Source organism: Panthera leo, chromosome A1 (genome assembly GCF_018350215.1).
Source record: "Panthera leo isolate Ple1 chromosome A1, P.leo_Ple1_pat1.1, whole genome shotgun sequence".
Lineage (NCBI taxonomy): Eukaryota > Metazoa > Chordata > Mammalia > Carnivora > Felidae > Panthera > Panthera leo.
In genome coordinates, this window is record NC_056679.1 from 141,144,475 (window position 1) to 141,166,480 (window position 22,006).

General features: G+C 41.3%; 1 protein-coding gene across 4 annotated transcripts in view; it reads left to right on the forward strand.

The window, feature by feature from the left end:
• PDE8B (phosphodiesterase 8B) overlaps positions 1 to 22,006 on the forward strand; it is a 252,552-nt gene that overhangs the window by 86,941 nt on the left and 143,605 nt on the right. For all 4 annotated transcript variants that reach the window (XR_006203503.1, XM_042941679.1, XM_042941665.1 and 1 more), the window contains exon 2: positions 17,423 to 17,482. Coding sequence is in view for 3 of the 4 variants with exons in the window: in XM_042941665.1 (XP_042797599.1) it covers positions 17,423 to 17,482 (60 nt within the window). In the remaining variant the exon portion in view is untranslated. The remainder of the gene's footprint in view (positions 1 to 17,422; positions 17,483 to 22,006) is intronic.

Below are 22,006 nucleotides of genomic sequence, written 5' to 3' on the forward strand. Positions count from 1 at the left end.
TGTTTCTTTTTTATATTATCTATTTTTGGCTGAGGTTTCTTCTTTTTTGTTTGTTATGAGTGTATATTTCTTTACCTCATTGAGCATAATTATAATAGCTTCAAAATCCTTGTCTGGTCATTCCAATATCTGGGTGATTTTTTTCTTTTTTTTTTTTTTTTAAGTTAAAAAAATTTTTCATGTTTATTTTTGAGAGAGAGAGAGAGAGAGAGAGAGAGAGAATGAGTAGGGGAGGGGCAGAGAGAGAGGGAGAATCCAAAGGAGGCTCCAGGCTCTGAGCTGTCAGCACAGATAGGCAGTGATTTGGGATTGTATCAGGGACATTGTGGTTGATGTGTTGGGAAGACTCCAGATTCTCCTGGAGAGTGTTGATTTAGTTGGTTTGTTTTAGCAGGTGATTAAGTTTATTAGACACACACTGTAAATACTATTGTCATCTGAGGTGGAGGCAATTCAAATATCAGTTAAGCTATTTGATCTTGAGCTGGGCTCCTTGGAATCTGGTTTGGGCATATGTTGTTCAAGTTTCAGCCAGAGATTTGGGCAGAGTTTAGAATTCTTCTCTGGGTTCCCTCTTTGCTGGAACTCTCCCTTCACTGTCTAGCAGCCCCTGTGGCCCCACACTCCATCTTCTGGTTCCTTAGGCAAGCTTGATGGTGAACTGTCTGTCAGAGGTTGATCCTCCCTTGCCCTGCTGTGACTATGGCCTGCCTTCAAGGCAAAACTGAAAAACTGGTAACCTCAACAACAGGTGTTGGACTCTTTCTCTAAGTTGATAGTCCCCTTCCTGAATCTTGCCTGCTTTGTTCACGGTCCAGAGCCCTCAGGTTGTCACTTTTGTCTAGAGTTTATCACTGTTATCAGTTGAGAGGGTTGGTGATTTAGGAGTTAACGCTTCCTTACTAGAAGTGGAACCTTAGGTTTGTTTATATTAAATGCAGTTAGCAATATATTGGCATTTAATGCTATTATTTTAGTTTGCTTCATTTTCCTCCCATTCCACACTTCATATTTTTCTTCTCTTGGTTTGTTAGTTTATGTACTTTATTCTGTCTCTCCACTCTAGTACCTTGTTAGCTACACACTCTGTTTAATGTTCTTTTGTAATGAGTAGAAATTACAAAATTAACTCTCAGTAGTCCAGTGTTAATACCTCTACCCCTTCCAGACCATAGAAGGAACTGAGAATAAATTTCCCTACTAATTTTATGTTCTTGTTGTCGTGTATGGTGTTTTATTTGTTTATATTTTTTAAACTGAAGAAGACATTACTGTTGTTTTCTACCCTCAGTATTCACTTAGATTTACTCACATGTTTACGTTTCCCAGTGATACTCATTATTTTCTGTCTGTGAGCTTTTAACTTAGATCAATGCTTTTTGATTGAAGATCCCTCTTTAGTCTTTTTGTTAGTGCTACACACCTAATGACAAACTCTGTTTTTGTTGTATTTATGTTTTATATATATTATAAAATACATATGCTATATATATTTTATTTGTATATTTATAAAAGTTTGATTTTATTATCATTTTTGAAGTATATTGCTGCTGGATATAGAGCTCTAGGCTGGCCTGGAATTTATTTTAGCATTTTGAAGTTACCAGGTCATTGTATTCTGCCTCCCATTATTTCCATCAAGAAGTTAGATGTCAGTGTTACAATTATTGCTCCTTTAAAGCAATGTATCTTTTTCCTTGGCTATCTTAAAATATTTTTCAGTTTGTATTTTGCTCTTAATTATTCTTTAATAATATGAGTAGAGGTGCCTGGGTGGCCCAGTCGGTAAAGCATCCGACTTCAGCTCAGGTCGTGATCTCATGGTCTGTGGGTTTGAGCCCCGCATCAGGCTCTGAGCCTGCATTGGATTCTTTGCCCGTCCCCCGCTTATGCTCTGTCTCGCTCTCTCAAAAATAAATAAATGTTAAAAAAATTAAAAATAATATCAGTAGATATTGTTTTGTTTGTATTTTTTATTCCTGGGGTTTATCTCACTTCTTAAATTTGTGGCTTGATTTATTTTTTCAGTTTTGGAAAATCTCAGCTATTTGCTCTTCAAATATTGTTTCTGCCCCATTCTTTCTCAGTTGACCAGCAATGACATTACATGTATATGACACCTTTTCTCCGTGTTCCAGGTATCTTTTAAACTCCTTCCTATATTTTCTATTCTTTTGTCTCCCTGTACTCTAGTCTAGATCTTTTTTTCTGATGTATATCCCAGTCCCCCATTTCTCTCTCCTCCCTGTATTTCAGAGCCTTATATACCCACCCAGTTGGTGGCTGTTTTTAATTACTGTATTTTTCAGTATGAAAATTGTCATTTGATATCTTTAATAGCTTCTGTCTCTTTGCCAAAATTTTATATCTTGTCTTTTAATTCTTTGAACATATTAACTGTGGTTATTTTAAGGTCTGTGTATGCTAACTCCTCTCTCTGAAACTTCTATTTGTCTAATTGTGTTCCCTTTTTAGTTTTTGGTCAATATTTTTTCTTTTTTCCCATTATAGACTAGTTATTTTTACTGAGTATTGGACAATATATTTGAGCACTTTGAGAGTTTGTGTGATGGCATATTCTTCCAGACAGAATTTACTATTGCATCTGGCTGGCAGCAGGGCAAGGGACAGGAGCATTGAGTTTGAGGCAAGTTTGAGAAGCATTAAGGTTAACTCTCGGTTTATGAAACTGATACCCAGAGTAATGGTATCATCTGTCCATGATCACCCAGCTAGTTAATGTAGGAGTTGGGAAAGAACATAGGCTTTTGATCCCCAATCAGGTTTTCCCTATTACACCTTGCTGATCTCAGTTATTATTAATATATTTTTTTATTATTTCTCAGGGACCCAGGCCTGCATCTTAGCCGGTCCAAGAGGAATTTTTTTGTTGTTGGTAGGAAATTTGTCCTTGATTTACCTAACCATATATGAATGTCAGCTCTTACCTGCTTTTCCCTTCCCTCCATCCATTTCCTTTTATTCTCTGGATTTTTACATTGCCACTTATATCTTGCCTTTGACTAATAAATGAGTCCACACTAAAAGACATGTGTTCTAGTTGAGTGGCCTCAGAGACTGCTTAATTAGTCTTCTTTTTTGTGACTGAGTAAATTATGTCATATTTTGTAAAAGGCTTTAGAAAATGAGTTGTAGAGGAAAATGATACCATGAGACATTTGAGGACATTTTTCTTGGGGCGAGAGTGGGCACAAGTGAGCAAGGGACAGAGAGAAGGAGAGAGGGAGAATACTGCAAGGGGCAGAGAGGAAGAGAGAGAGGGAGGGAGAGAGAAATAGGGCTCACCCGATGCAGGGCTCGAACTCACGAACCGTGAGATCATGACCTGAGCAGAAGTCTTGACACTTAACTGACTGAGGCACCCCGCGCCCCTTGAGGATATTTTTAAACTCATGATTAGCCTTTTCATTTAAAAATAATTCACAATCTCTTCCAGAATGGCTAGTAAAGGCTATTAACCCTTGTGGTTAGTCTGTCATTTGCTCAAGTATATGGTATGTATTTATAGATTCTGAAATTATATGCAGTCATGCGTTTGGGATTGGGACTAAAGCTGACCACAGGTAAACCTATTCTAAAATCTTCTCTTTGCAAGGCCTAAAAATATGGTGTTCTCTGCTTCTGTTATTAAAGGGAAAGCATTTTGGTGAGTACCAGGAAGAAACAGCAGGGCAGGGTAGAAGTATCACTGGCCTGCAAGCCTGGAGACTTCAATTGTATCCCAGTGTTACCATCTCGCTTGTGTATGATTTCAAGCATACCACATAGCCTCTTAAGCCTTATTGGGCAGTCTGTAAAATGAAAGGGTTAAGGGAGACGATCCCTCAGGAGCCTTCCAGTTCCCAAATTCTTGGCAATTATCATTTACCAGGAGGCAATACCTGGAAGACTGTTTTCTAACAATACAAGTAAGAATGTAAAGCAATTCTTGATTTTCTGCGACAGTGGGGGAAGTGTTAGGTAAAGTTAGCTAATCCACAAGTGGACATTTGTGTTTTCATGTAAGCAAGTCAAATGTTCGGGGACTACATTTTAATGCAATGTAAAGAAAGAGCTTATGCTTTGATGATCCAGCGTATGAAGTTAGTTTATAAGTGTAAGGCACCTATTAAGTTTTTAGCTCACTGTGGCGCTCAGTAAGGATTTTCCAAAAGAATGAATGAGATACTGTGAAAATAATATCTATCATTTATCAATTGCCTGAAGTGCCAAGCACTGGAGATCCATCCATGATTAATACAGACTCAGCATCTGCCCTCCAAGGAGCATGTGTTATTGCCCCTTAGTTACACATGGGGAAAAGGATATCAGATTTGGTGTTACACTGAAAACCTTTTACCAGATAGCAACATTGGCAGCTTTGGTTCTCTAGCATCCTGCATTTCGTGCCAAGGAGCAGAATGATCTTTGATTTACAAAGGACTTTTTTGTTTTTTTAATGATGTATTAAGCACCCACTCATCAAAAGCTGTCAGACCTGGTTGTAGCAGATGGAAATGGGTGTTGGGTGCTGGGATGCACCTGTCACAGCTGATCATTTACTGGTTCTCTATCTGGGGTTGGATGGAGTTGCCTTTTGTTTCCTAGGATCCTCCTGCTTCTGACAGCTAGTGGTTATGGTGGCAGAATTATCACATGATAAACATCATGGTGGATGTATAAACAGAGGAAAGGGGGTGGCAACTAAAAGAGTCGCAAACACGTTTGAAAGTTCTAACCATTTACGTTACCGTAGCCCAGGAAGGCATTTGGTGTGGTAAGGAATGCTGAGTCACTGGGAGAGTTTTCCTCCCCTCCAGCAAAGAAAATACTTACTTCCTCAGACCTTCAACAGCATTGGGGATCATTATTGTAAAATCTTGGGAATTTGATGAGCAAAAGTGGAATCTAGTTTTGATTCACGTTTTTGGATTGCCAGAAAGGCCCAGCATTGTTGCATAATTTTTACAGCCTATTTGTGTGTGTGTTTTGTGAATTGTCTGTCCTTTATTGTCCCATTTTTGATGGGGATGCTTGCTTTTTAACAATTATCCTATTAAATTTTGAAGAACTCTAATAAGTATAGCACTTTGTTTTCTACCATATATTACTAATATTTTTTCTCAGTTTTGTTTGTAATTTTATATTTATTATACTCTTACATATTTATTTTTATTAGCAAAACTCTAACCATCACTTCCTTCATTGTTTATGTCTTTGTTGTTATTTTCAGCAAGTCCTTCCAGGCCCTTGAATGATATGAGTATTCACCTATATGTTTTCTTCAGTGTTCTTACGGTTTTTTTTTTTTTTTTTTCCATTTAAAATTTTAAGCTATCTGTGGGTACCTGGGTGGGATGGCTCAGTTAAGTGTCCTTATCTCTGAATCTAAAAAAAAAATTTTTTTTGGAAAAGAAGGAATAAGACTGTGGGTGTTGTCCCATTGGCTTTTGATGTGAGCCCTGTGGAACCATAGACCAGGGCACCCTGGGCTCTTGACTTCTGCTGTGTGCAACCTTGTGTAAACAGGAGAGGTCACAGGGCTCTTGGGATACTATCTCATGGGTGGCTGTCTTGCTTGCTAACTTGGTAAAAATGTTGAGGTTTTAATTGTGTAGTGTTTGACTTAAGTCATACATCTTTAGGATGTGAATGGTGCTTTTTATGAGTAACTGTTTAGAAATTATTGTTTTTAACAAATAACTAAAACTTTCTTTTCCAAAAAAGGGGACATTTGCATTTTATAGGTGACTTCTCATGAATTACTTAAAAAAATTTTTATTTTAAGTGTTTATTTATCTTTGAGAGAGAGAGAAGCCGAGTGCACATGGTAGAGGGGCAGAGAGAGAGGGAGACACAGAATCTTAAGCAGGCTCCAGGCTCTGAGCTGTCAGCACAGAGCCCGACATGAGGCTCAAACCCATGAACTGTGGGATCATGACCTGAGCTGAAGTCAGACACTCAACTGACTGAGCCACCCAGGCGCCAGAAATACTTATTTTTAAATGGGATTTGTTTTTAACTGGGAATCCGAGCTTGACACTGTTTCATTAACCCCAGTGTCCATATGATCCATGGACTCGGGGACTGATGTTTGCAACTTACTTCATTGTGAGTGGCCCTGACAAACCAGAGTCAGGAAAATGTATGTGGTTGAACTTTTGGTGCAGTACTAGGTGTAGTGAAACATACAGAGTTGTTTCAGTGTCACTGGGTCCCTAGCATGATGTTGTCCTGGAGCCAAGCAGCGGAGACATTTCACTATTGGTTTTCTAAGACAACTCTAGCTTATCAATGGCAAAATTGAGGACAGAGGCAGTATGGATGATTGAAATCCACAGGAAATCTCAAACTCATTTTTAGCAGATGGTTTCTGTTCCCTTGCCATCAAATCTGCTTACCAGAACTGCTGACCATGTAGCAGAATTGACTGATTTGAATATCATCCCCCTTCACTTTTTCCTGCCTTCATTTAATGTTCCAGAGAAGGCACAGAGTAGGCTGGAAGAGCATGAGAAACGCTTGGGTTTTTCCACAATCTGGATAACTGCCTCCTGAATAATTAGAGATGGACTGTGCTTTGTTAGTTCTCTGTTATACAATGTCATTGTAAATGCTTCAAGCCATCCGGCAGTGTCCATTATCAGTAATATCCCTAATAAAAGGAAGGAAGTTAGTTGAGAGATGTCACGTTTTGCGGTTGCCTGTACATTCCTCTGCTTTCCAAGTCGGACTCTGGGTTTGACCTTTGGAATCTGGGAATAGTGTTAAGTTTATACACACTAAACCCAATGATAGTGTCAGAATTGTTACGTTTGTGAAGGCTGATGCCTTCCTTGTTTCTTGGACTGCATGTATAATGTAAAGCCTTTTGACATAATCATATCTAAGTATGGTTAGGTTTTTTTTTTCCTCTGAAGCTAATGTTTTGTAAGGTTTCCTTGTGCTAGCCTCTTTCGGGTACTCATCATTTCATGGATTGTTTACTTGGCCATTTTTCTTCTTTTTATTTTAATGTGTATTTGTTATCAGGTGGAGTTCTTTTCTCATGGTTGTAGATGAATTTACTACATTGTCTAAATAGTTTCTGTCATCTGATTGGGGGTGCCTGGGTGGCTTAGTCTGTTAAGCATCTGATCTGACTCAACTTCAGCTGCTCAGGTCATGATCTTGTGGTTCATGGGTTTGAGCCCTGAGTGTGTTGGGCTTCATGCTTACAGTGTGAAACCTGCTTGGGATTCATATTCTCTCTCTCCCTCTCTCCCACTCTCCCACTCTCCCACTCTCCCACTCTCTCCCCCTCCCTCCCCCTCCCTCCCCCTCCCTCCCCCCCTCTCTCCCCCTCTCTCCCTCCCCCTCCCTCCCCCCCTCTCTCCCCCTCTCTCCCTCTCTCTGCCCCCCCTTGCTCAAACACACACTCCCAAAATAAATAAATAAAAATAAACTTGAAAAGTAAATAAATAAATAATATCTGTCATCTGATTTGTGGGGTGTGTGCGGGGGAGAAAATGCCTCCTCCATTAGACTGTGCTGGCCACATTTTGTGTGTTAGGATCTGATGGCATCCAGATATCTTCGGTGTTGACTTTTACCACCTCAGCGCTAACATGAGGATGACCTCAGTGGTCTCTGTCCTTTCTTGCTGCAGTGTTTTCCAGGCACAGTATGATAGATGATCACCTTTTCCACTTGGCTGAGGGAAGCAGTGATACTTGGTAAGAAAGAACAGCCTTTTTAACACCAGTGTCTGGGAAATGGAGAAGAAGTCATGGGTGGGGGGCATTGTAAGACACAGTGCTGGAAAGCCCATCACTGTCTCATCTTGTATGTGGCCGTGGCTGAGGGCTGCGTCTCTCTCTCTGACAGCTGTGTTGGCTGTGACGTAGGCTGTACGTAAGGATCTCCTCACTTCATTTCTCAGTGCTCCTTATTTCTCAGCCTTTTCTTCTGCCCTCCTGCCCTTCCTTCCCTCCCACCCTTCCTTCCCTCCCACCCTTCCTTCCCTCCCACCCTTCCTTCCCTCCCTCCCTTCCTTCCCTCCCTCCCTTCCTTCCTTCCCTCCCTTCCTTCCCTCCCTCCCTCCTTTTCTTCCTTCCTTCCTTCCTTCCTTCCTTCCTTCCTTCCTTCCTTCCTTCCTTCCTTCCTTCCTTCCTGTAGGCTTCACACCCAGCACGGAGCCCAAACATGACACTTGAACTCACTTCTCTGAGATCAAGACCTGAGCTGGGATCAAGAGTCAGAGGCTTAACCGACTGAGCAACTCAGGCGCCCCCAGATCTTTCATTTAATTGTAAATCATTTAAAAAGTTTTCTTAGTTTCTCTGCATATCATCTTAAGACTTTTCTAGAACAAGTCAAAATATAAGTGAATATATAAGTAAGAGCATGGCCTTCTAAGTAAGATGGGTCTGGGCTTAAATCTCAACTCTAGCCCCTTGGGTGAGTTCCTTAACCTTTAGGAAGCTTTAAAGTCTTCAGCAGTTAAAAAGTGGGGTTGCTGTGATTATTACATGAGCTGATGTTTGGGGGGGATTCATCAGCCCCCTCATACTGAGTCACAGAGCAGTTCTCTTGAGTGAGGCCCCTGAATCCCAGCCCAGTTTTCTAGGATTTCATTTTACCAAGTTTCAAGGAAATTTTATCTCTATTCTGAGGAATTTTAATCACAGTACCTTAGTTTGCCATATGAAGATTTTAGAAGGAAAGAAATAGTATATGTAGGCTATTTGTATAGTGGTTACTGCTGTTAACTCAAAAATAGAAAATAGATTTTTCCAATAAAATATATTATAAATTTATTTTGCAGTATTTAAGATAGACAAACTACAAAATATAATTCTTTAAACACCTAGGTAGTCACTCCTAAGCCCCTGGTAGTTCCTTTCCTATCTATATACATTCCCCTTTCCACCAGCCGGACCACTTGGCCTTAATTGGAAATTTATAAGCTTTTCTCTGTACTGTTAAAATATGCCTAAACTATATTCAGTATTTTAAATATTTTAAAACTTTAAATGGTGTTCTGAGCTGTGTATTTTTCTAGATCTTTTTTTTACTCGAGGTTTGTGAGATTCATCCATTTTGAATGAGTAGTTCTTAGAAGAGATATTTTCGTTGTATAATAATTCCATTATATGGATAGTCCTCAAAATATTTTTTCTGGTGATGCATGCTAATGGATTTTGGATTATGCTGTCTCCAAATTTTATGTTAAAAATTTGCTCCAAATATTCTTGTAAATGCAGGATACCCCCAGAGAAACCCACAGAGATCACATAGGAGTTGGATTGTACAACATACACTTCTACATCTTTTTTAGAATATTTATCAAAGTGGCTGGACCAATTTACCTACCCACCAACAATGTATGAGTTCGTGTGGGTCAGCCTTCTGGCCCAGGATACTGTTTGACTTCCTACTTCTCCCATTCTGTTGCTTTTAAAAAATGGCTGGGTGTGACATAGGATCTCATTGTAATTTAGCAGTATTTTCCTATTACTAAAGATTGAGCATTTTTTCATGCGTACATTTCCTTCTTTGCAAGTTTCTTTTTCAAATCTTTCGCCCAACTTTCTTTTTGGTTGTCGTTTTTCCCTGATTGTTTTTAGAGGTTTTTGTTATGTTCTGGTTACTAATGCTTGCTTGTTTCCTGAATTTTTGATTTTTTTATCTTTTGGGCTCTCCCTTTTTCCCTTTTTATTAGTATTTTTTGATTTTGCTTTAGTTTTTGGTGAATAGAAGTTTTAAATTTCAGAGGCAAATCGATCTCTTTGACAGTGATATATTTTGATGTGTAGTTATCTGTATGTTTTTGCAATGAAACATCATGCTGGCAAATTAATGTACTGTTCTAAGAGATCACAAAACAGAGCATAAAAAAAAATCACTAGATATGTCACCCACTGTATCCATGACTGTAAGTAATCTTCCATATATGTGTTTTATAACACAGACAAAATTTTTTTTTAATTTTAATTTAGAAGTCATTGGTTTGGGGAAATCATCACATGTGAAGGATTTGCTCTTGCCTAAGTGATCTTGTGATTTTGGAGAGGGTGTTTGGGTAGATTTTGGTCCCTTTCACGAGGTAATTACTCAGTTGTTATTTCTTGAATGAATTAACACGTAATTGAGTCTGCTGTTGACAACAGACAAGTTTGCTTAGAATAGACCAGTGGTTCTAAACCCTAGCTTAGCACCTGAGATTTTAAAAGTGCTGATGCCTGGGACCCATCCTTAGAGATTGTGATTCTCTTGGTTTGAAGTAGGACCCAGACATATATACATTTAATAAACCTCAGGTACTTGTAATGCAAGGCACATGAAAACTTCTAGATCAGAGACCGGCAGCAGGAAGTTGAGGGGAGGGTCAGAACCACCTACTGGGCCCTGAAAGTTCTGAGCAGCAGAGTTGCCAGGAGATGCTCTAGGGTGACCAGAATCAAAGCAAGGGGGGGCCTGGAGGCTGATGTGAGGACAGAGCCCACGGTGAGGGCCCCATGGCTGACAGAGACGGAAGGAAGCATGTTAGATGTGTTGAGGGCAGGGGAGCCTGAGGAGTGGATGAGACAGGAGAGCAGAACGAGACAGGCACGTGCGTCCTCATAGTCCGTACTGGTGCCTTTCGGACTGAAAGCCAGAGGGCAGGCTTGGGCCTATTAAAAAAGGCAAAAGTGATACACAGCCTTTGCTTGCTCAGAGGAATAAAGAATTTGGCGGGGGAATGGAGGGTGGACAGGGAACACCTTGAGAGGATTCAGTACTAAAGTCAGAGGCAATGGGTCAGCAGGCACAGTTGATTAAGGGCATTTAAAAATGAGTCTTCCTGAGCCTACAGCTCCCTTTGGTGATGGAAATGATCTTTACCAGGGAGTCGCCCCTCTCCATAGAAGTGAAGTCATATTTGCTTTGAGCTGTGCGTGTGTGTTCACCTGTGTGAACACTCAGTACTGATGATGGCAGGGAGGAAGGGATTCCAAATACGAAGTCATTGAAGTGGGGGAAGATTCAGACTTTGAGCTTGTTTTTTGGAAGGTGGAAGTTAAGGAAGCCCCACACAGTAGCCCAGACACTCACGTACACACACACTTGACTTTCTTCTTCTTAGTCCTGGCAGCAGCCCTGTTAGTATGGACAACCAGGACCCGAGCAGGGGTTGGTGGAGACTGGATGATGTGTTTTGCGAAATCAGAACCACACCCAGAAACTCGTGACAGAAAAGTGCAGTCAGAATTCTCTAAATGCTGGAGCATGATGGAAGAACATGGCACTCGGTGTGCCAGGGGAGAAATGAAGTCTCAGTCTTGACTCCACTACTTAAAATTTGTGTGATTTTAGGCAGTTTGCTTCAGTTGGATTTATTTATTGAATACCTTATGGATCCTGGGAAGAAATTGGTGAGGAAGACAGACTCTGTGTCCTCAGGAAACTCGGTTTTGCCAAGGAGAAAGGAGTAATACAGTAAATGCTCTGCAGTAGGGGAGGGTGCTGAGGAGAGCAATTTAGGGGTGCCAGGGTGCAGCTGGGCTTGGACAGCCCTCATGGTGGGGGCACTCGAGCAGCTGTGCCTGGCAGGTGGGGTAGCAAGGGTTTTCCAGGTCAGCTGCTTTTCTTCCTGACTTCTCACTTGCTTCCTGTTTGAGGGAAGCTCTAAAACTCAAGTGCAGGTTCTCTGGCAAACCTCCTGAAGCTGAAAATACCTTGCAGTGTGGCAGTCAGCTGCGGGGAACATGGTGCAGTGACGGGCAAATTAGCCAGCCTCAACTGCCTTGATTTCTCTCCAGATTTTGTCTTTCATCTGCCTGACCTGCACCAGCTGGTTTTCATCTTGGAGTTGCCTCTCCATTGAAATGAGGCCAGGCTTTGTGGGGGTTTTTTGGTCCGTTTTTTTTTTTTTTTTTTTTTTTTGTTCATTGTGACATATTTTTCCCACTTGTTTTCAGTGCTCTAGTTCCTACTCATGGCAGCGTGTTTGTTTTGGTTTTGCTAAATCTGTTCTTATCTATCCAGAAAGTAGACAAACCAGATGTTTGATTTTTTGTTTTCCCAAGTCCTAAATCTGATTGTGTGAATTCTCCACTCAGAAACCTACAGTGTGGTTGGTGCCTACAGGTAAAAAAGCAAGGGGTGGGGAGGGGCACTCCTTCCGGGATCCTCTAAGGGACTGAACCCAGCCCTCCCAGTCTAAAGTTTCTCTGCCATTGTACCTTTGTGACCTGGCCTCCATTCCTTTGATTCTCTTGTTCCGTATGTCTGGAATTTCTTCTCCCAACACAGTCTTAACATCCTCCTGTTTTTCATGAGCTGCTTGCCTCCTTGATCTCTCTGCCCTGAAAACCAGAAGTACTTTTTCCTTTCTCTTAGCTTCAAAGTTTGAGGGAAAAATCTATCAACCAGAATTCTGTATCTCATTAAACTGTCAGACAAAAGCGAGCGATAGACATGTGGAGACCAACAGAGACTCATTGAGTTTGCCACTCACACACCCTTTCCATTCACAATGAAAAGATACAGTCAGGGGCCAACCGTGTGAGTTTGAGATTAATTTAAGTGAAAGTATTTACACGACAGAATCAGCAAATGCCACAAATAGGGCTTTTTTTTCCCCCCTAGAGAGCCAACTTTTCTGTGAATTGGTTAGCCTGCTGCATGTATTTGCATGTGTTTGTTACCATGTGTGGACGTGTGTACACACAAGTGTTTGACACGTGGTAAACACTGGATGGTTAAATCTGCACTGTCGGTCAGCAGTCCTTCCTCCCTGGGCGGTTGGGGAAAGCAGTGTGGTCAGAGCAGCTAGGAAGTGTCTCTCTTCGCATTCTTGTCTCATCCTCTTCTCCTCCTGGGTGCTGGCATTATGCTACCTGTGACCCCCTCCTTTGCTTGCTTTGTGGCCTTGGCAGACTTCTTGACTGCCTGGACTCAGAACTAATACACTAACTGAGGATGTGTGCCTCTGTACTTGCTCAGAGTTCACTCTTTGAAGTGGAGAATCTTGGCTCAGTTACAGAGTCATCAGTATGTGGTCTCCTGTTGATGTTCATAAACACCCTTTGACAAACTGGTGAAATGTAGGCAGTAAGGCTCCCATGTTAGAAACAGAACTCTGCAAACTGGTGCGGCTGTGAATATGCCTACCGCTGGTTTACCTCTGCTGGTCGCTGCCTTGCGCCCGCCCCCAGAGCCAGCAAGGAGACCTTCTGCCTTTCTGTTGGGCTAGCTGACCTGGCTTGGACACAGAGGCCAAGGTCAGATGACTGGGAGCACAGACTAAGAAGGAAGAGGCAAGCCAAGAGACAGGAAGCTAAGTGTAGGTCAGGACTAAGGGAGCTGATAACCCAAGGCCCTAAGCTGGTGTTGGAGGTGGAGTGTGCTACAGTGAAGTAGGGCTGAGAGGAGGTGGGTAGAGATGTGACAGGCAGGGGTCTTGAAGACATTCAGCCAAACTTGTACCACTTCTCCTGGGCCCTGCCTCAGATGGCAGCTTCCTGCTGAGCTGGGTTAGGCCGAGGTTAAAATGTTGGATGCAGGCCAGGGACTCTTGGGGCCATAGAAGAAGACGGTAGGGTCTTTCCTGTCATGGCAGGAAAAGGATATGTTCTAGGTCGAGTGTCGATTCGAAAATTATGTACTGTTACTCAGTGACCATTGCCTGTCTCCCCCTAAGGTCACTCCTGTGAAAGTGACTAGCAGAGTCTTTGGGAGACAGGGGGGCTTGAGGAGTGTTCCCATCATCTTGTGATGTTCTCTTGGCAAAGTTTAAAAAGGCCTATATAACTTGTACCCATTTGCTTCCTTAGATTTCCCACCTCCTTATGGTGAAGTGGGACCATGTGACCAGGTCTGGCCACTGGGCTGAGGGAAGGCAGTGTGTGTAACTTACAGGCTGAGACCTTAAAAACCCATGCCCGAGTCTCCTGTGACTTTCCCTCTGCCTTTCTCTTGGCCTGGACTGCTAAGTAACCACAAGGAGGAATTGCCTTGGAAGGTCGCCTCACACCATAGTGAATTTGGTATGAATAAAAAAATAAACCTTTATAATATTAGGCCACTGAGATTTTGGGTCTCTTTGATACCACAGTATAATCTAGCCTATTGTAATTCACATGGCTAAAATAATGAAATGGATTTTGAGAATTAAATGAGAAAATACTGTTAAGCTCCTACCACTGTACCAAACATGTAAGTCATTTTAACATGTCAGTTTATCAACCTTCGCAACCCTGGGCCTGTTAACTCATTAGCGCCAAAAATAAATAAAGTAATAAAGTAATAGTTACCTCCCCAAAATAAAAGAAATAAAATACATGAAAAATTTTACCTCATGCCAATGAAGTAATAAGCTTCAGGGGTTTTTCCTTCCCTCTTCTTCTGAGTTGTGATCAGAAGTCATTGAGAAGGTCTTTGTCCTCCTTTTAGAACACTTCTTCCTCTACGTTCAAATCTTGCAGTCCCCTGGAGGTAACATACTGAGCTTATTTGATAGTTCCAGCAAAAGCATTGTATTTTCTAAAGACATAAAATGCATGGCAGAAAGGATCATAGTTTAAAAGATTTGCCAGTGTTGACAATAATGCAAAGACTATTTCAGAATTACTCCAAATGAGTCATTATTTCCTTACCTATAAAGAAAATGTAATTGACTTTATTTTTAATGTTGATATTAAAAACCCACAAATGCCACCTCTCAGGGCTTTTATCCCACCAAGAGACCTATGTGAAAAAGTGACTTGATCTGTGTCATGTCTAAATTCAGTAACATAAAAAGCTGAAATGTAATTGGGTCCTCTGGGCCTAAATGAATAGGAGACAATAATGAGAATAATTTCCTTGAAGAGAATCTAGTCATTTGTGTGCCAACAGTCATTACACTGTTCCACAGGATTTGTTCTGGAGAGATTTCATCAGGAATATATTGTGAGCTCTTAGTCAACAGAGGAAAAAAAAAAAAAAGCAAGCTATCTATGTAAGTACTTCATGCACATGGTGGTTATTTACAAAGTTATACAGAAATGTATGGGTTACGGGGCACCTGGGTGGCTCATTCGGTTAAGTGTCTGACTTAAGCTTGTCTGACTTCATGATCTCGCGGTCTGTGAGTTCAAGCCCTGCATTGTGCTCTTTGCTGACAGCTCAGCGCCTGGAACCTGCTTCTCATTCTGTGTCTCCCACTCTCTCTGCCCTCCCCCGCTCATGCTCTGTCTCCCTCAATCTTAAAAATGAATAAATGTTAAAAAAAAAAAAAAAAAAAAAAGAAATGTATGGGTAGAGTGAATTATTTTTTTGGATGGTCTGTGCCCTTCCAGCAAGGATCCTTCTCCCTATCCCTTAGCCTTCCAAAGTGAGTCACTTCTTATTTTATTCCTTTCAAACTTTATACTACTTATTTCATTTATTTTCTGCCCCTGGATGACCACTTTGGGAGCCAGTTTTGCTGGAGAAACCATTCACAGGTGGCCTGTTGGAGGAGAGCTTACATATGTGGTGGGTGCAGTAAATCCAAAAGAGGGCACAGAGACCGTGAAGAGATACCCTAGATTATCAGTCAAATTTATCTTACTGTACCAAATTGGTTTTGCTTCTTAATTATTAGCTTTAAAATAAAATTCTAGCAGTTGCACTGCTTTTGAAGGGCTGTGTCTGGTTCAGACAAAACCTTTTTATTTATTTTTTAATATTTTTTTTTTAGTGCTTATTTTTGAGAGAGAGCGAGAGACAAAGTGTAAATGAGGGAGGGCAGAAAGAGAGGAAGACACAGAATCTGAAGCAGGCTCCAGGCTCTGAGCTGTCAGCACAGAGCCTGATGTGGGGCTTGAACTCACGAACCACCGATTGTGACCTGAGCCAAAGTTGGTCGCTTAACCAACTGAGCCATCCCGGTAGCCCCTAAAATCTGTTTTTAGGGTAGAGCTGGGTGGCCGGGGGGATGCAGAGTCCTAGTGACCCAGGAGGTGTGGTGCTGGTCCTTTTTCAATGGAGTCATTCTTGGGGCTGTGCATATATGCTGGGTCTGCTACCAGCAGTAACGCTTTGCAGTATATTGTTTTGTTTAAAGGGAAGAAGCATGAGGTCTCATGTTCTTTGACCTGAAGGTAGCAGCAAAACATGGAAGGAACTTGTTACTGGTCCATGGGTTCCGGGACTTGAGGCCCTGGGCTGTTACGAGTTGTGCCAGGCCTACTGGACGGACCCACTGTCCAGAAGCTGCCTTTCCAAGCGGAACCTACCACAGAGGACCAAGAACCTCACTTGAGCCGTCATCTGAGGGCTTTGAGTTTTATGCTGGCTAGTTTGGTAAAAGAGCAAAGCCCCCCAGCAGCTTTGCTTCATGCAATGATGCTAGGGTTGAGGGATCAACTTTAAAGAGAAAAGTGTGAACAGTTCAGTCATGTTTTGGAGAAGATACAGACCATGCCCAGCAGGAATCAAGCACGGAGGAAAAGGAAGAAAGGAGAAAGGGAAACTTTTAGTTTTCAAAATTAAAGCGTAATGAGAGCTCTGCTGTTATTAACTGATAAAGCCTCGTCTTGGTCCTTGGTTTATTACTGAGTTATTTCCCGCACTGTGGATTTTTATGCTTGCTGAAGGTGTTCCATAGGATTGACAGGGACCGAACTAGTGTGTAGACTGCAGGATAAACTTCCAAGTGGTGGCACAATGACTACATCTTCTTGGAGAAAAACAAAATTGGATCCATAGAGGTGAGGCCAAGACCCTTGGTCCAGTAATCTAGAGAAAAATTCCTCTTAGAAATCCAAGCACAGTAATTAAAGACAAATATTTGCTCTATGCTTACAGCTGAAGCAGTGAGATGGCTTTGGCCGCTGAACATCTAAGCTCATTCCTGGAGTGAATCACGGTTTGCCTCTTGGCATGCTATGGGGTTCCTTAGTTGATTTGAAGAGGTTCAATTGAAATGAGTTTATTCATGGTAAACATGGGCAAGAATAAGCTGTTTATTCCTCATATAAAATGAAGATAAGGAAATGAAGATCTAAATAAAGGAACAGATCTTAAAACCATAGAGATGTTGTAGTTCCCACATTTAAGAAAAACTTGTACTCAAGATTTCAGAATAATAATTGTCTAGCATGGTGCCAAGCACATAGTAGGTGCTCAGAAAATAATGTTTTTCTCCCATAAAACGGTACTTGTTTATTATAAAAACCCATACTTAAAAACAACCTGAAATCCACTACTTCATATTTGATGATATCCCTCCAAGACAATTTCAGCACTTATATATATTCTTACACAAAACCAGGATTATGCTGTGTATGATGTTTTACTTTCTCCATGTCCGTAAACTGAATCCTTACAGTTAGGGTCTATAAAGGGGCATAATGTAATATTCTGAGGAAGGAAGAATTCGTCACTCCTGGTAGTTTGAGTCGACACATCTCATGTTTTGTCCTTTATTTAGCAGGTTTCTTCTGCGGAGGTACGCATTGGGCCCATGAGACTGACGCAGGATCCTATTCAGGTATGCCTCCATTACTCAGCTGGGGCTTTGTTCCTGGAGGGGCTCTTTCAGTATCACAGCACGTAGCCATCCTTGCCCCTCCAAACACACCTGTACATGCATACAGACTGTGTATATATGTCTTTGTGAAACTGCTGACTTTTCATAATGTCATACTTGAAGAATCAAATTGTTTTCTTGAGAATTTAAACACTGTCCCGTCTTGAGTATAAATACAGGAGGTAGGTTGTGTGGTGGGTTGGGAGGGAGGACAACTCTCACTAAAAACTTGGACTGCTCACACCCTGCAGCAGTCAGAAAGGGAAGAAGCTATGTGTAGCAAGCGTCAGGGCTTTTGCCATGAGCCACAGGTGGATGTGAGTCTTGGCTCTACTAGCCGGGTCACTAAGCTATGTGACCTTGCTTATATTGCTTGACTTCTCTACCCAGTGCCCTGTCTGTAGAGATGATAATTCCCCTCTCTCATGGGGAATTAGGGGTTAAATTAAATTGCACTGAGTGCCTAGAAGACTGTTTGGCTGCAGAGGTCTCAGTAAATGACAACTGTTGTTGGCTGGGAAGAAAAGATGACAGGAGGCTCCTCTTTCCTGTCCCCTGTGTCTTGAGCCATGTGTTCGTCTGGACTCTTTAGTACTGAGCGAGCTCCAGGAAGAGAAGGCCCAGTGCCTATGGCATTCACCTGACTCTAAAAATGGCAGCAGCTTTGCAGCCATCCTCCCCACAGCCCTCAGGGTCTATTGGCCGCTTCAGAAGAACATGGGTGGAAGGATTGGTACCCTTTTAAATCAACAGTGGTTATTGTTAAATCTCCATCTGCATACACATCTTCCCGATAGGCCTAAATGAGCAAGCCTTCTCCCTATAAAAAAGTAGCTTGTTAACACCTGGAAGCTTGTGCATTGGGAAAATTACTTGGGAAAAGTGCAGAATGCAGAAAAAAAAATGTAAGCAAACCAAACATGTAGATGAAAGTGAAAAACCAAACAAGGAAATGTACTGTTTGATTTATGAGCAAATGGAAAAGAAAATAATGTTTTATTGTTGCTTAGGAAAGGAAATACAAATCTAGGGAAAGGAAAAAAACAAAAGGAAGATATTTAGCTTGGGAAAATTGGATGAAAACAAATTTAGGAGTAGAGAGAGAAAAAAGAATTTACTAAAATAAACATAAGCCACAACTATCTGTATAGAATACAAACAAGTGGAAAATTCCAGTAATCATTCTGGGGGCGTGTACTTTGTGCTCCATTTTGAATAAAGGCAATGACAAAGGATCTAATAATGGTGTTTATTCCCAAAGCAATTTCCAGAATGTTCCTTGAGATTAGTATAGTTTTGGAACAATTAGTTTAATTTACCTTAATTTTTACTCTCTGTTGTACTGGAAATTAATGATCATACTAAGGATGTCTCGACTTTTAAAAACATAATTTGTCAAATTCTAAAGTATTTCAAATATTCATTAAAGTACATGAGTATAGCTGTACCCCTTTTATTGAATATTAACATTATACTTTCTCTGTTTGAGTTTGTTCTCCAGAAATTAAAGATTCCCCTTATCTTTCTGTATTGCTCCCCTCCAATCCTCACCTCCCTAAAAGTAACCACTCTTTGGAAATTGATTATGCTAGGTGTTTGTATATTTATTCTACATATGTGTGTGTCCATTCATAATAATTACTCTGCTTTTGAATATTTTAAAGCTTTATGTCAAAGGGGTGAGGCTATAGGTATCATTCTGAAATTTTTCTTCATTCATCATCATTTGATGTCGTGTGTAAGAATCAGTTGTCCAATCTGAGGTCACAAAGATTGATTGCTTTGGTTTTTTCTAGTTTTACCTCCTAAATTTAGCTCTATGGTTCATTCTGAGTTAATCTTTGTATATGATATGAGGTAGGGCTTCGTGTGGATATTGAGTTGTCACAGCACCACTTGTTAAAAAGAATATTCTTTCCCCCATTGAATTGTCTTGGCACCTTTGTCAAAAATGAACTGACCATAACTGTGAAGGTTTATTTTCTGTATTCTCAATTCTGTTCCACTGGTATGTATGTTTGTCCTGTGCCAGTACTACACTATCTTGATTACTGTGCTGTGTGTGGTGTGAGTCGCCTAAAAGATTGCAAATCATACAACAGATTATGAATCTGGTTTTGGATATTGCAACATTAACAATTTTGTCTCCCAGTTCATTAATACGATGTTTTTATTTATTTAGATTTTCTTTAACCTCTTTTAACAGTGTTGTATAGTGTATGTCTTTGGTATTTTAAATTTATTGTGTGATACTGTGGTAAATGGAATTATTTCCTTAATTTCATTTTTGCATTATTCATTGCTAGTATATAGAAATAAAATGTATTTTTGTTTCTTTACCTTGTATCTTACAACCTTGCTGAGCTCCTTCATTAGCTCTTGGAGTTTTTTATGGGTTCTTGAGGATTGTCTATATACAGGGTCATGCCGTTACTTCTTCCTTTCCAATCGGAATGCCTTTTGTTTCATTTTATTTGCCTCTTTGTCTTGTTAGAAACTCCAAAACAATGGTGTGTTTAATTTTGTAAGAGACTTCGATATTTCTTCTCAAAGTGGGTTGTACTGTTTTATATTCCTACACACAATATGAGAGTTCTGGTTATTCCAAATCCGTGGTAATGACTCGTGTTGCAGTCTTCTAATTTTAGCTAATTATCTTATGGTGAATTAAATTTCTATTCCTCCATGACTAGTAATGTTGAGAATTTTAGTGGCTTATTGGCAATTCTTTTATCTTTTGTGAATGTTTGGTTAAGTCTTATTTTTAATCGGATTGACTTTTTATTAATGTCCATTTATTTTTGAGAGAGAGCGCCCAAGTAGGGAAGGAGCAGAGAGGGAGGGAGACAGAGGATCTGAAGCAGTCTCTACACTGACAGCAGAGAGCCCAATGCAGGGCTCGAACCCATGAATCCTGAGATCGTGACGTGAGCTAAAGTCAAACACTTAACTGACTGAGCCATCCAGTCACCCAATTAGATTGACTTCTAAAACATTATTGAATTGTAGTTCATTATATATTCTTATTACAAGTCCTTTGTCAGATTTTGAGAATTTTGGAGGAGGAGTTAAGATAGCAGAGTAGTAGGAGGACCCTATGCTTGCCTTATCCCTCAAACACAGCTAGAAAAATATTAAATCATTCTGAATACCCATGAAATTGATCTGAGGACTGAGAGAACAAGCTGTACAACTAGAAGGAGAAAAGAGGCCACACTGTGGAAGGGAGAAGATATGTGATTTGGGGGAGAAAAGAATCACCAGTGCTGCAGAGGGAGGGATCCCTGATGAGGGAGGGAGGGAGAGTAAGAGAGTAAGAGAGAGAGAGAGAGGGAGGGAGAGAGAGGGACAGAAAGAACAGAGGGCATGGCATTGCACGAGAAAAGTACTTCCCTAAAACCGTTGGCAGGCAAAACGAAAGGGGCTGATTATTTCAAGTTTTTACAAGCCACGGAGCTCAAAGACTAAAGTTTTAGAAGTCTGTGCCGTTGCTGGGTGGAGCCTGGTGGGCATAGTGGTGCTTCTGTGGATAAGGAGGGCAGAGGGCCCAGAAGTGAACAGAATGGTCTCAGGATCCCTTGAGTCGCACTGGGAGAGACAGTTCCCCTTCCTGGAGTGCATTTGGGAGAGGTGGCACTGCCTCTCCAGGGACCACAGAGCTAGTGGGTGCCATTGAACTGCCCCATTAATTAGCATACAATCAGAGACACCTGCTGAGGGCAGCTAATTGGATGCCAGCTTTTTGCTTCACTTTAACCATACACTCCAAGCCCCTTTGTGTTTATGTGATTGCCCTTCTGGGGCAAATGGGCACGAGCCACAGTGCAGCAAGACCCTCCCTCAGAGGATCAACACAGGTATGTGCTATGCCCTGTCCCTAAGATTTGGAGATTTGAAACACATCTGGCATGCCTGATGTAAAACACAGGAGCACTGCACTGCTGGATGGGCAGATGGCTTGGACATAGGGTGAAGGCAGGGATCTGATGGATGTCTGCAACAAATTACAGGAGATTGTTCACTCTTCTCTGAGGGCTTCCTGAAGAGTAGCAGGCATGAACTCTCCTCTCTGGGAGGAGAGAGCCAGCTGATGCCATTTTTACCCCTGCCCATTAGTATGGATGGACTTCAGTGAGTAACATGGAGGCTTGAATTATTTACACCAAGCCTCATCCCCTGCTCTCCACAGGTGCTTGTGAACTAGGGCCTGAGAGTCAGAGCAGCAGCAGGCCCCAACCCCAGAAGATCTTTACAAACCCGTGTCCACCAAATCTGATCGTAGAGTGCTAAAAGCTTCAGCTCTGGGGAAAATAGGATCTACCTTTTTGTAATAAGCAGACCAAAGCACACTTCGTTAAAACTTGCCACACAACGGACAAGTTCCAGACAATTCTCATGCAGGCAAAGAGAAACTGTGCAAAGGACTGACCAGAGGGAAAGTGCAGCCAAAACACAATAGTGGAGTGCACACAGTATCCACCAGAA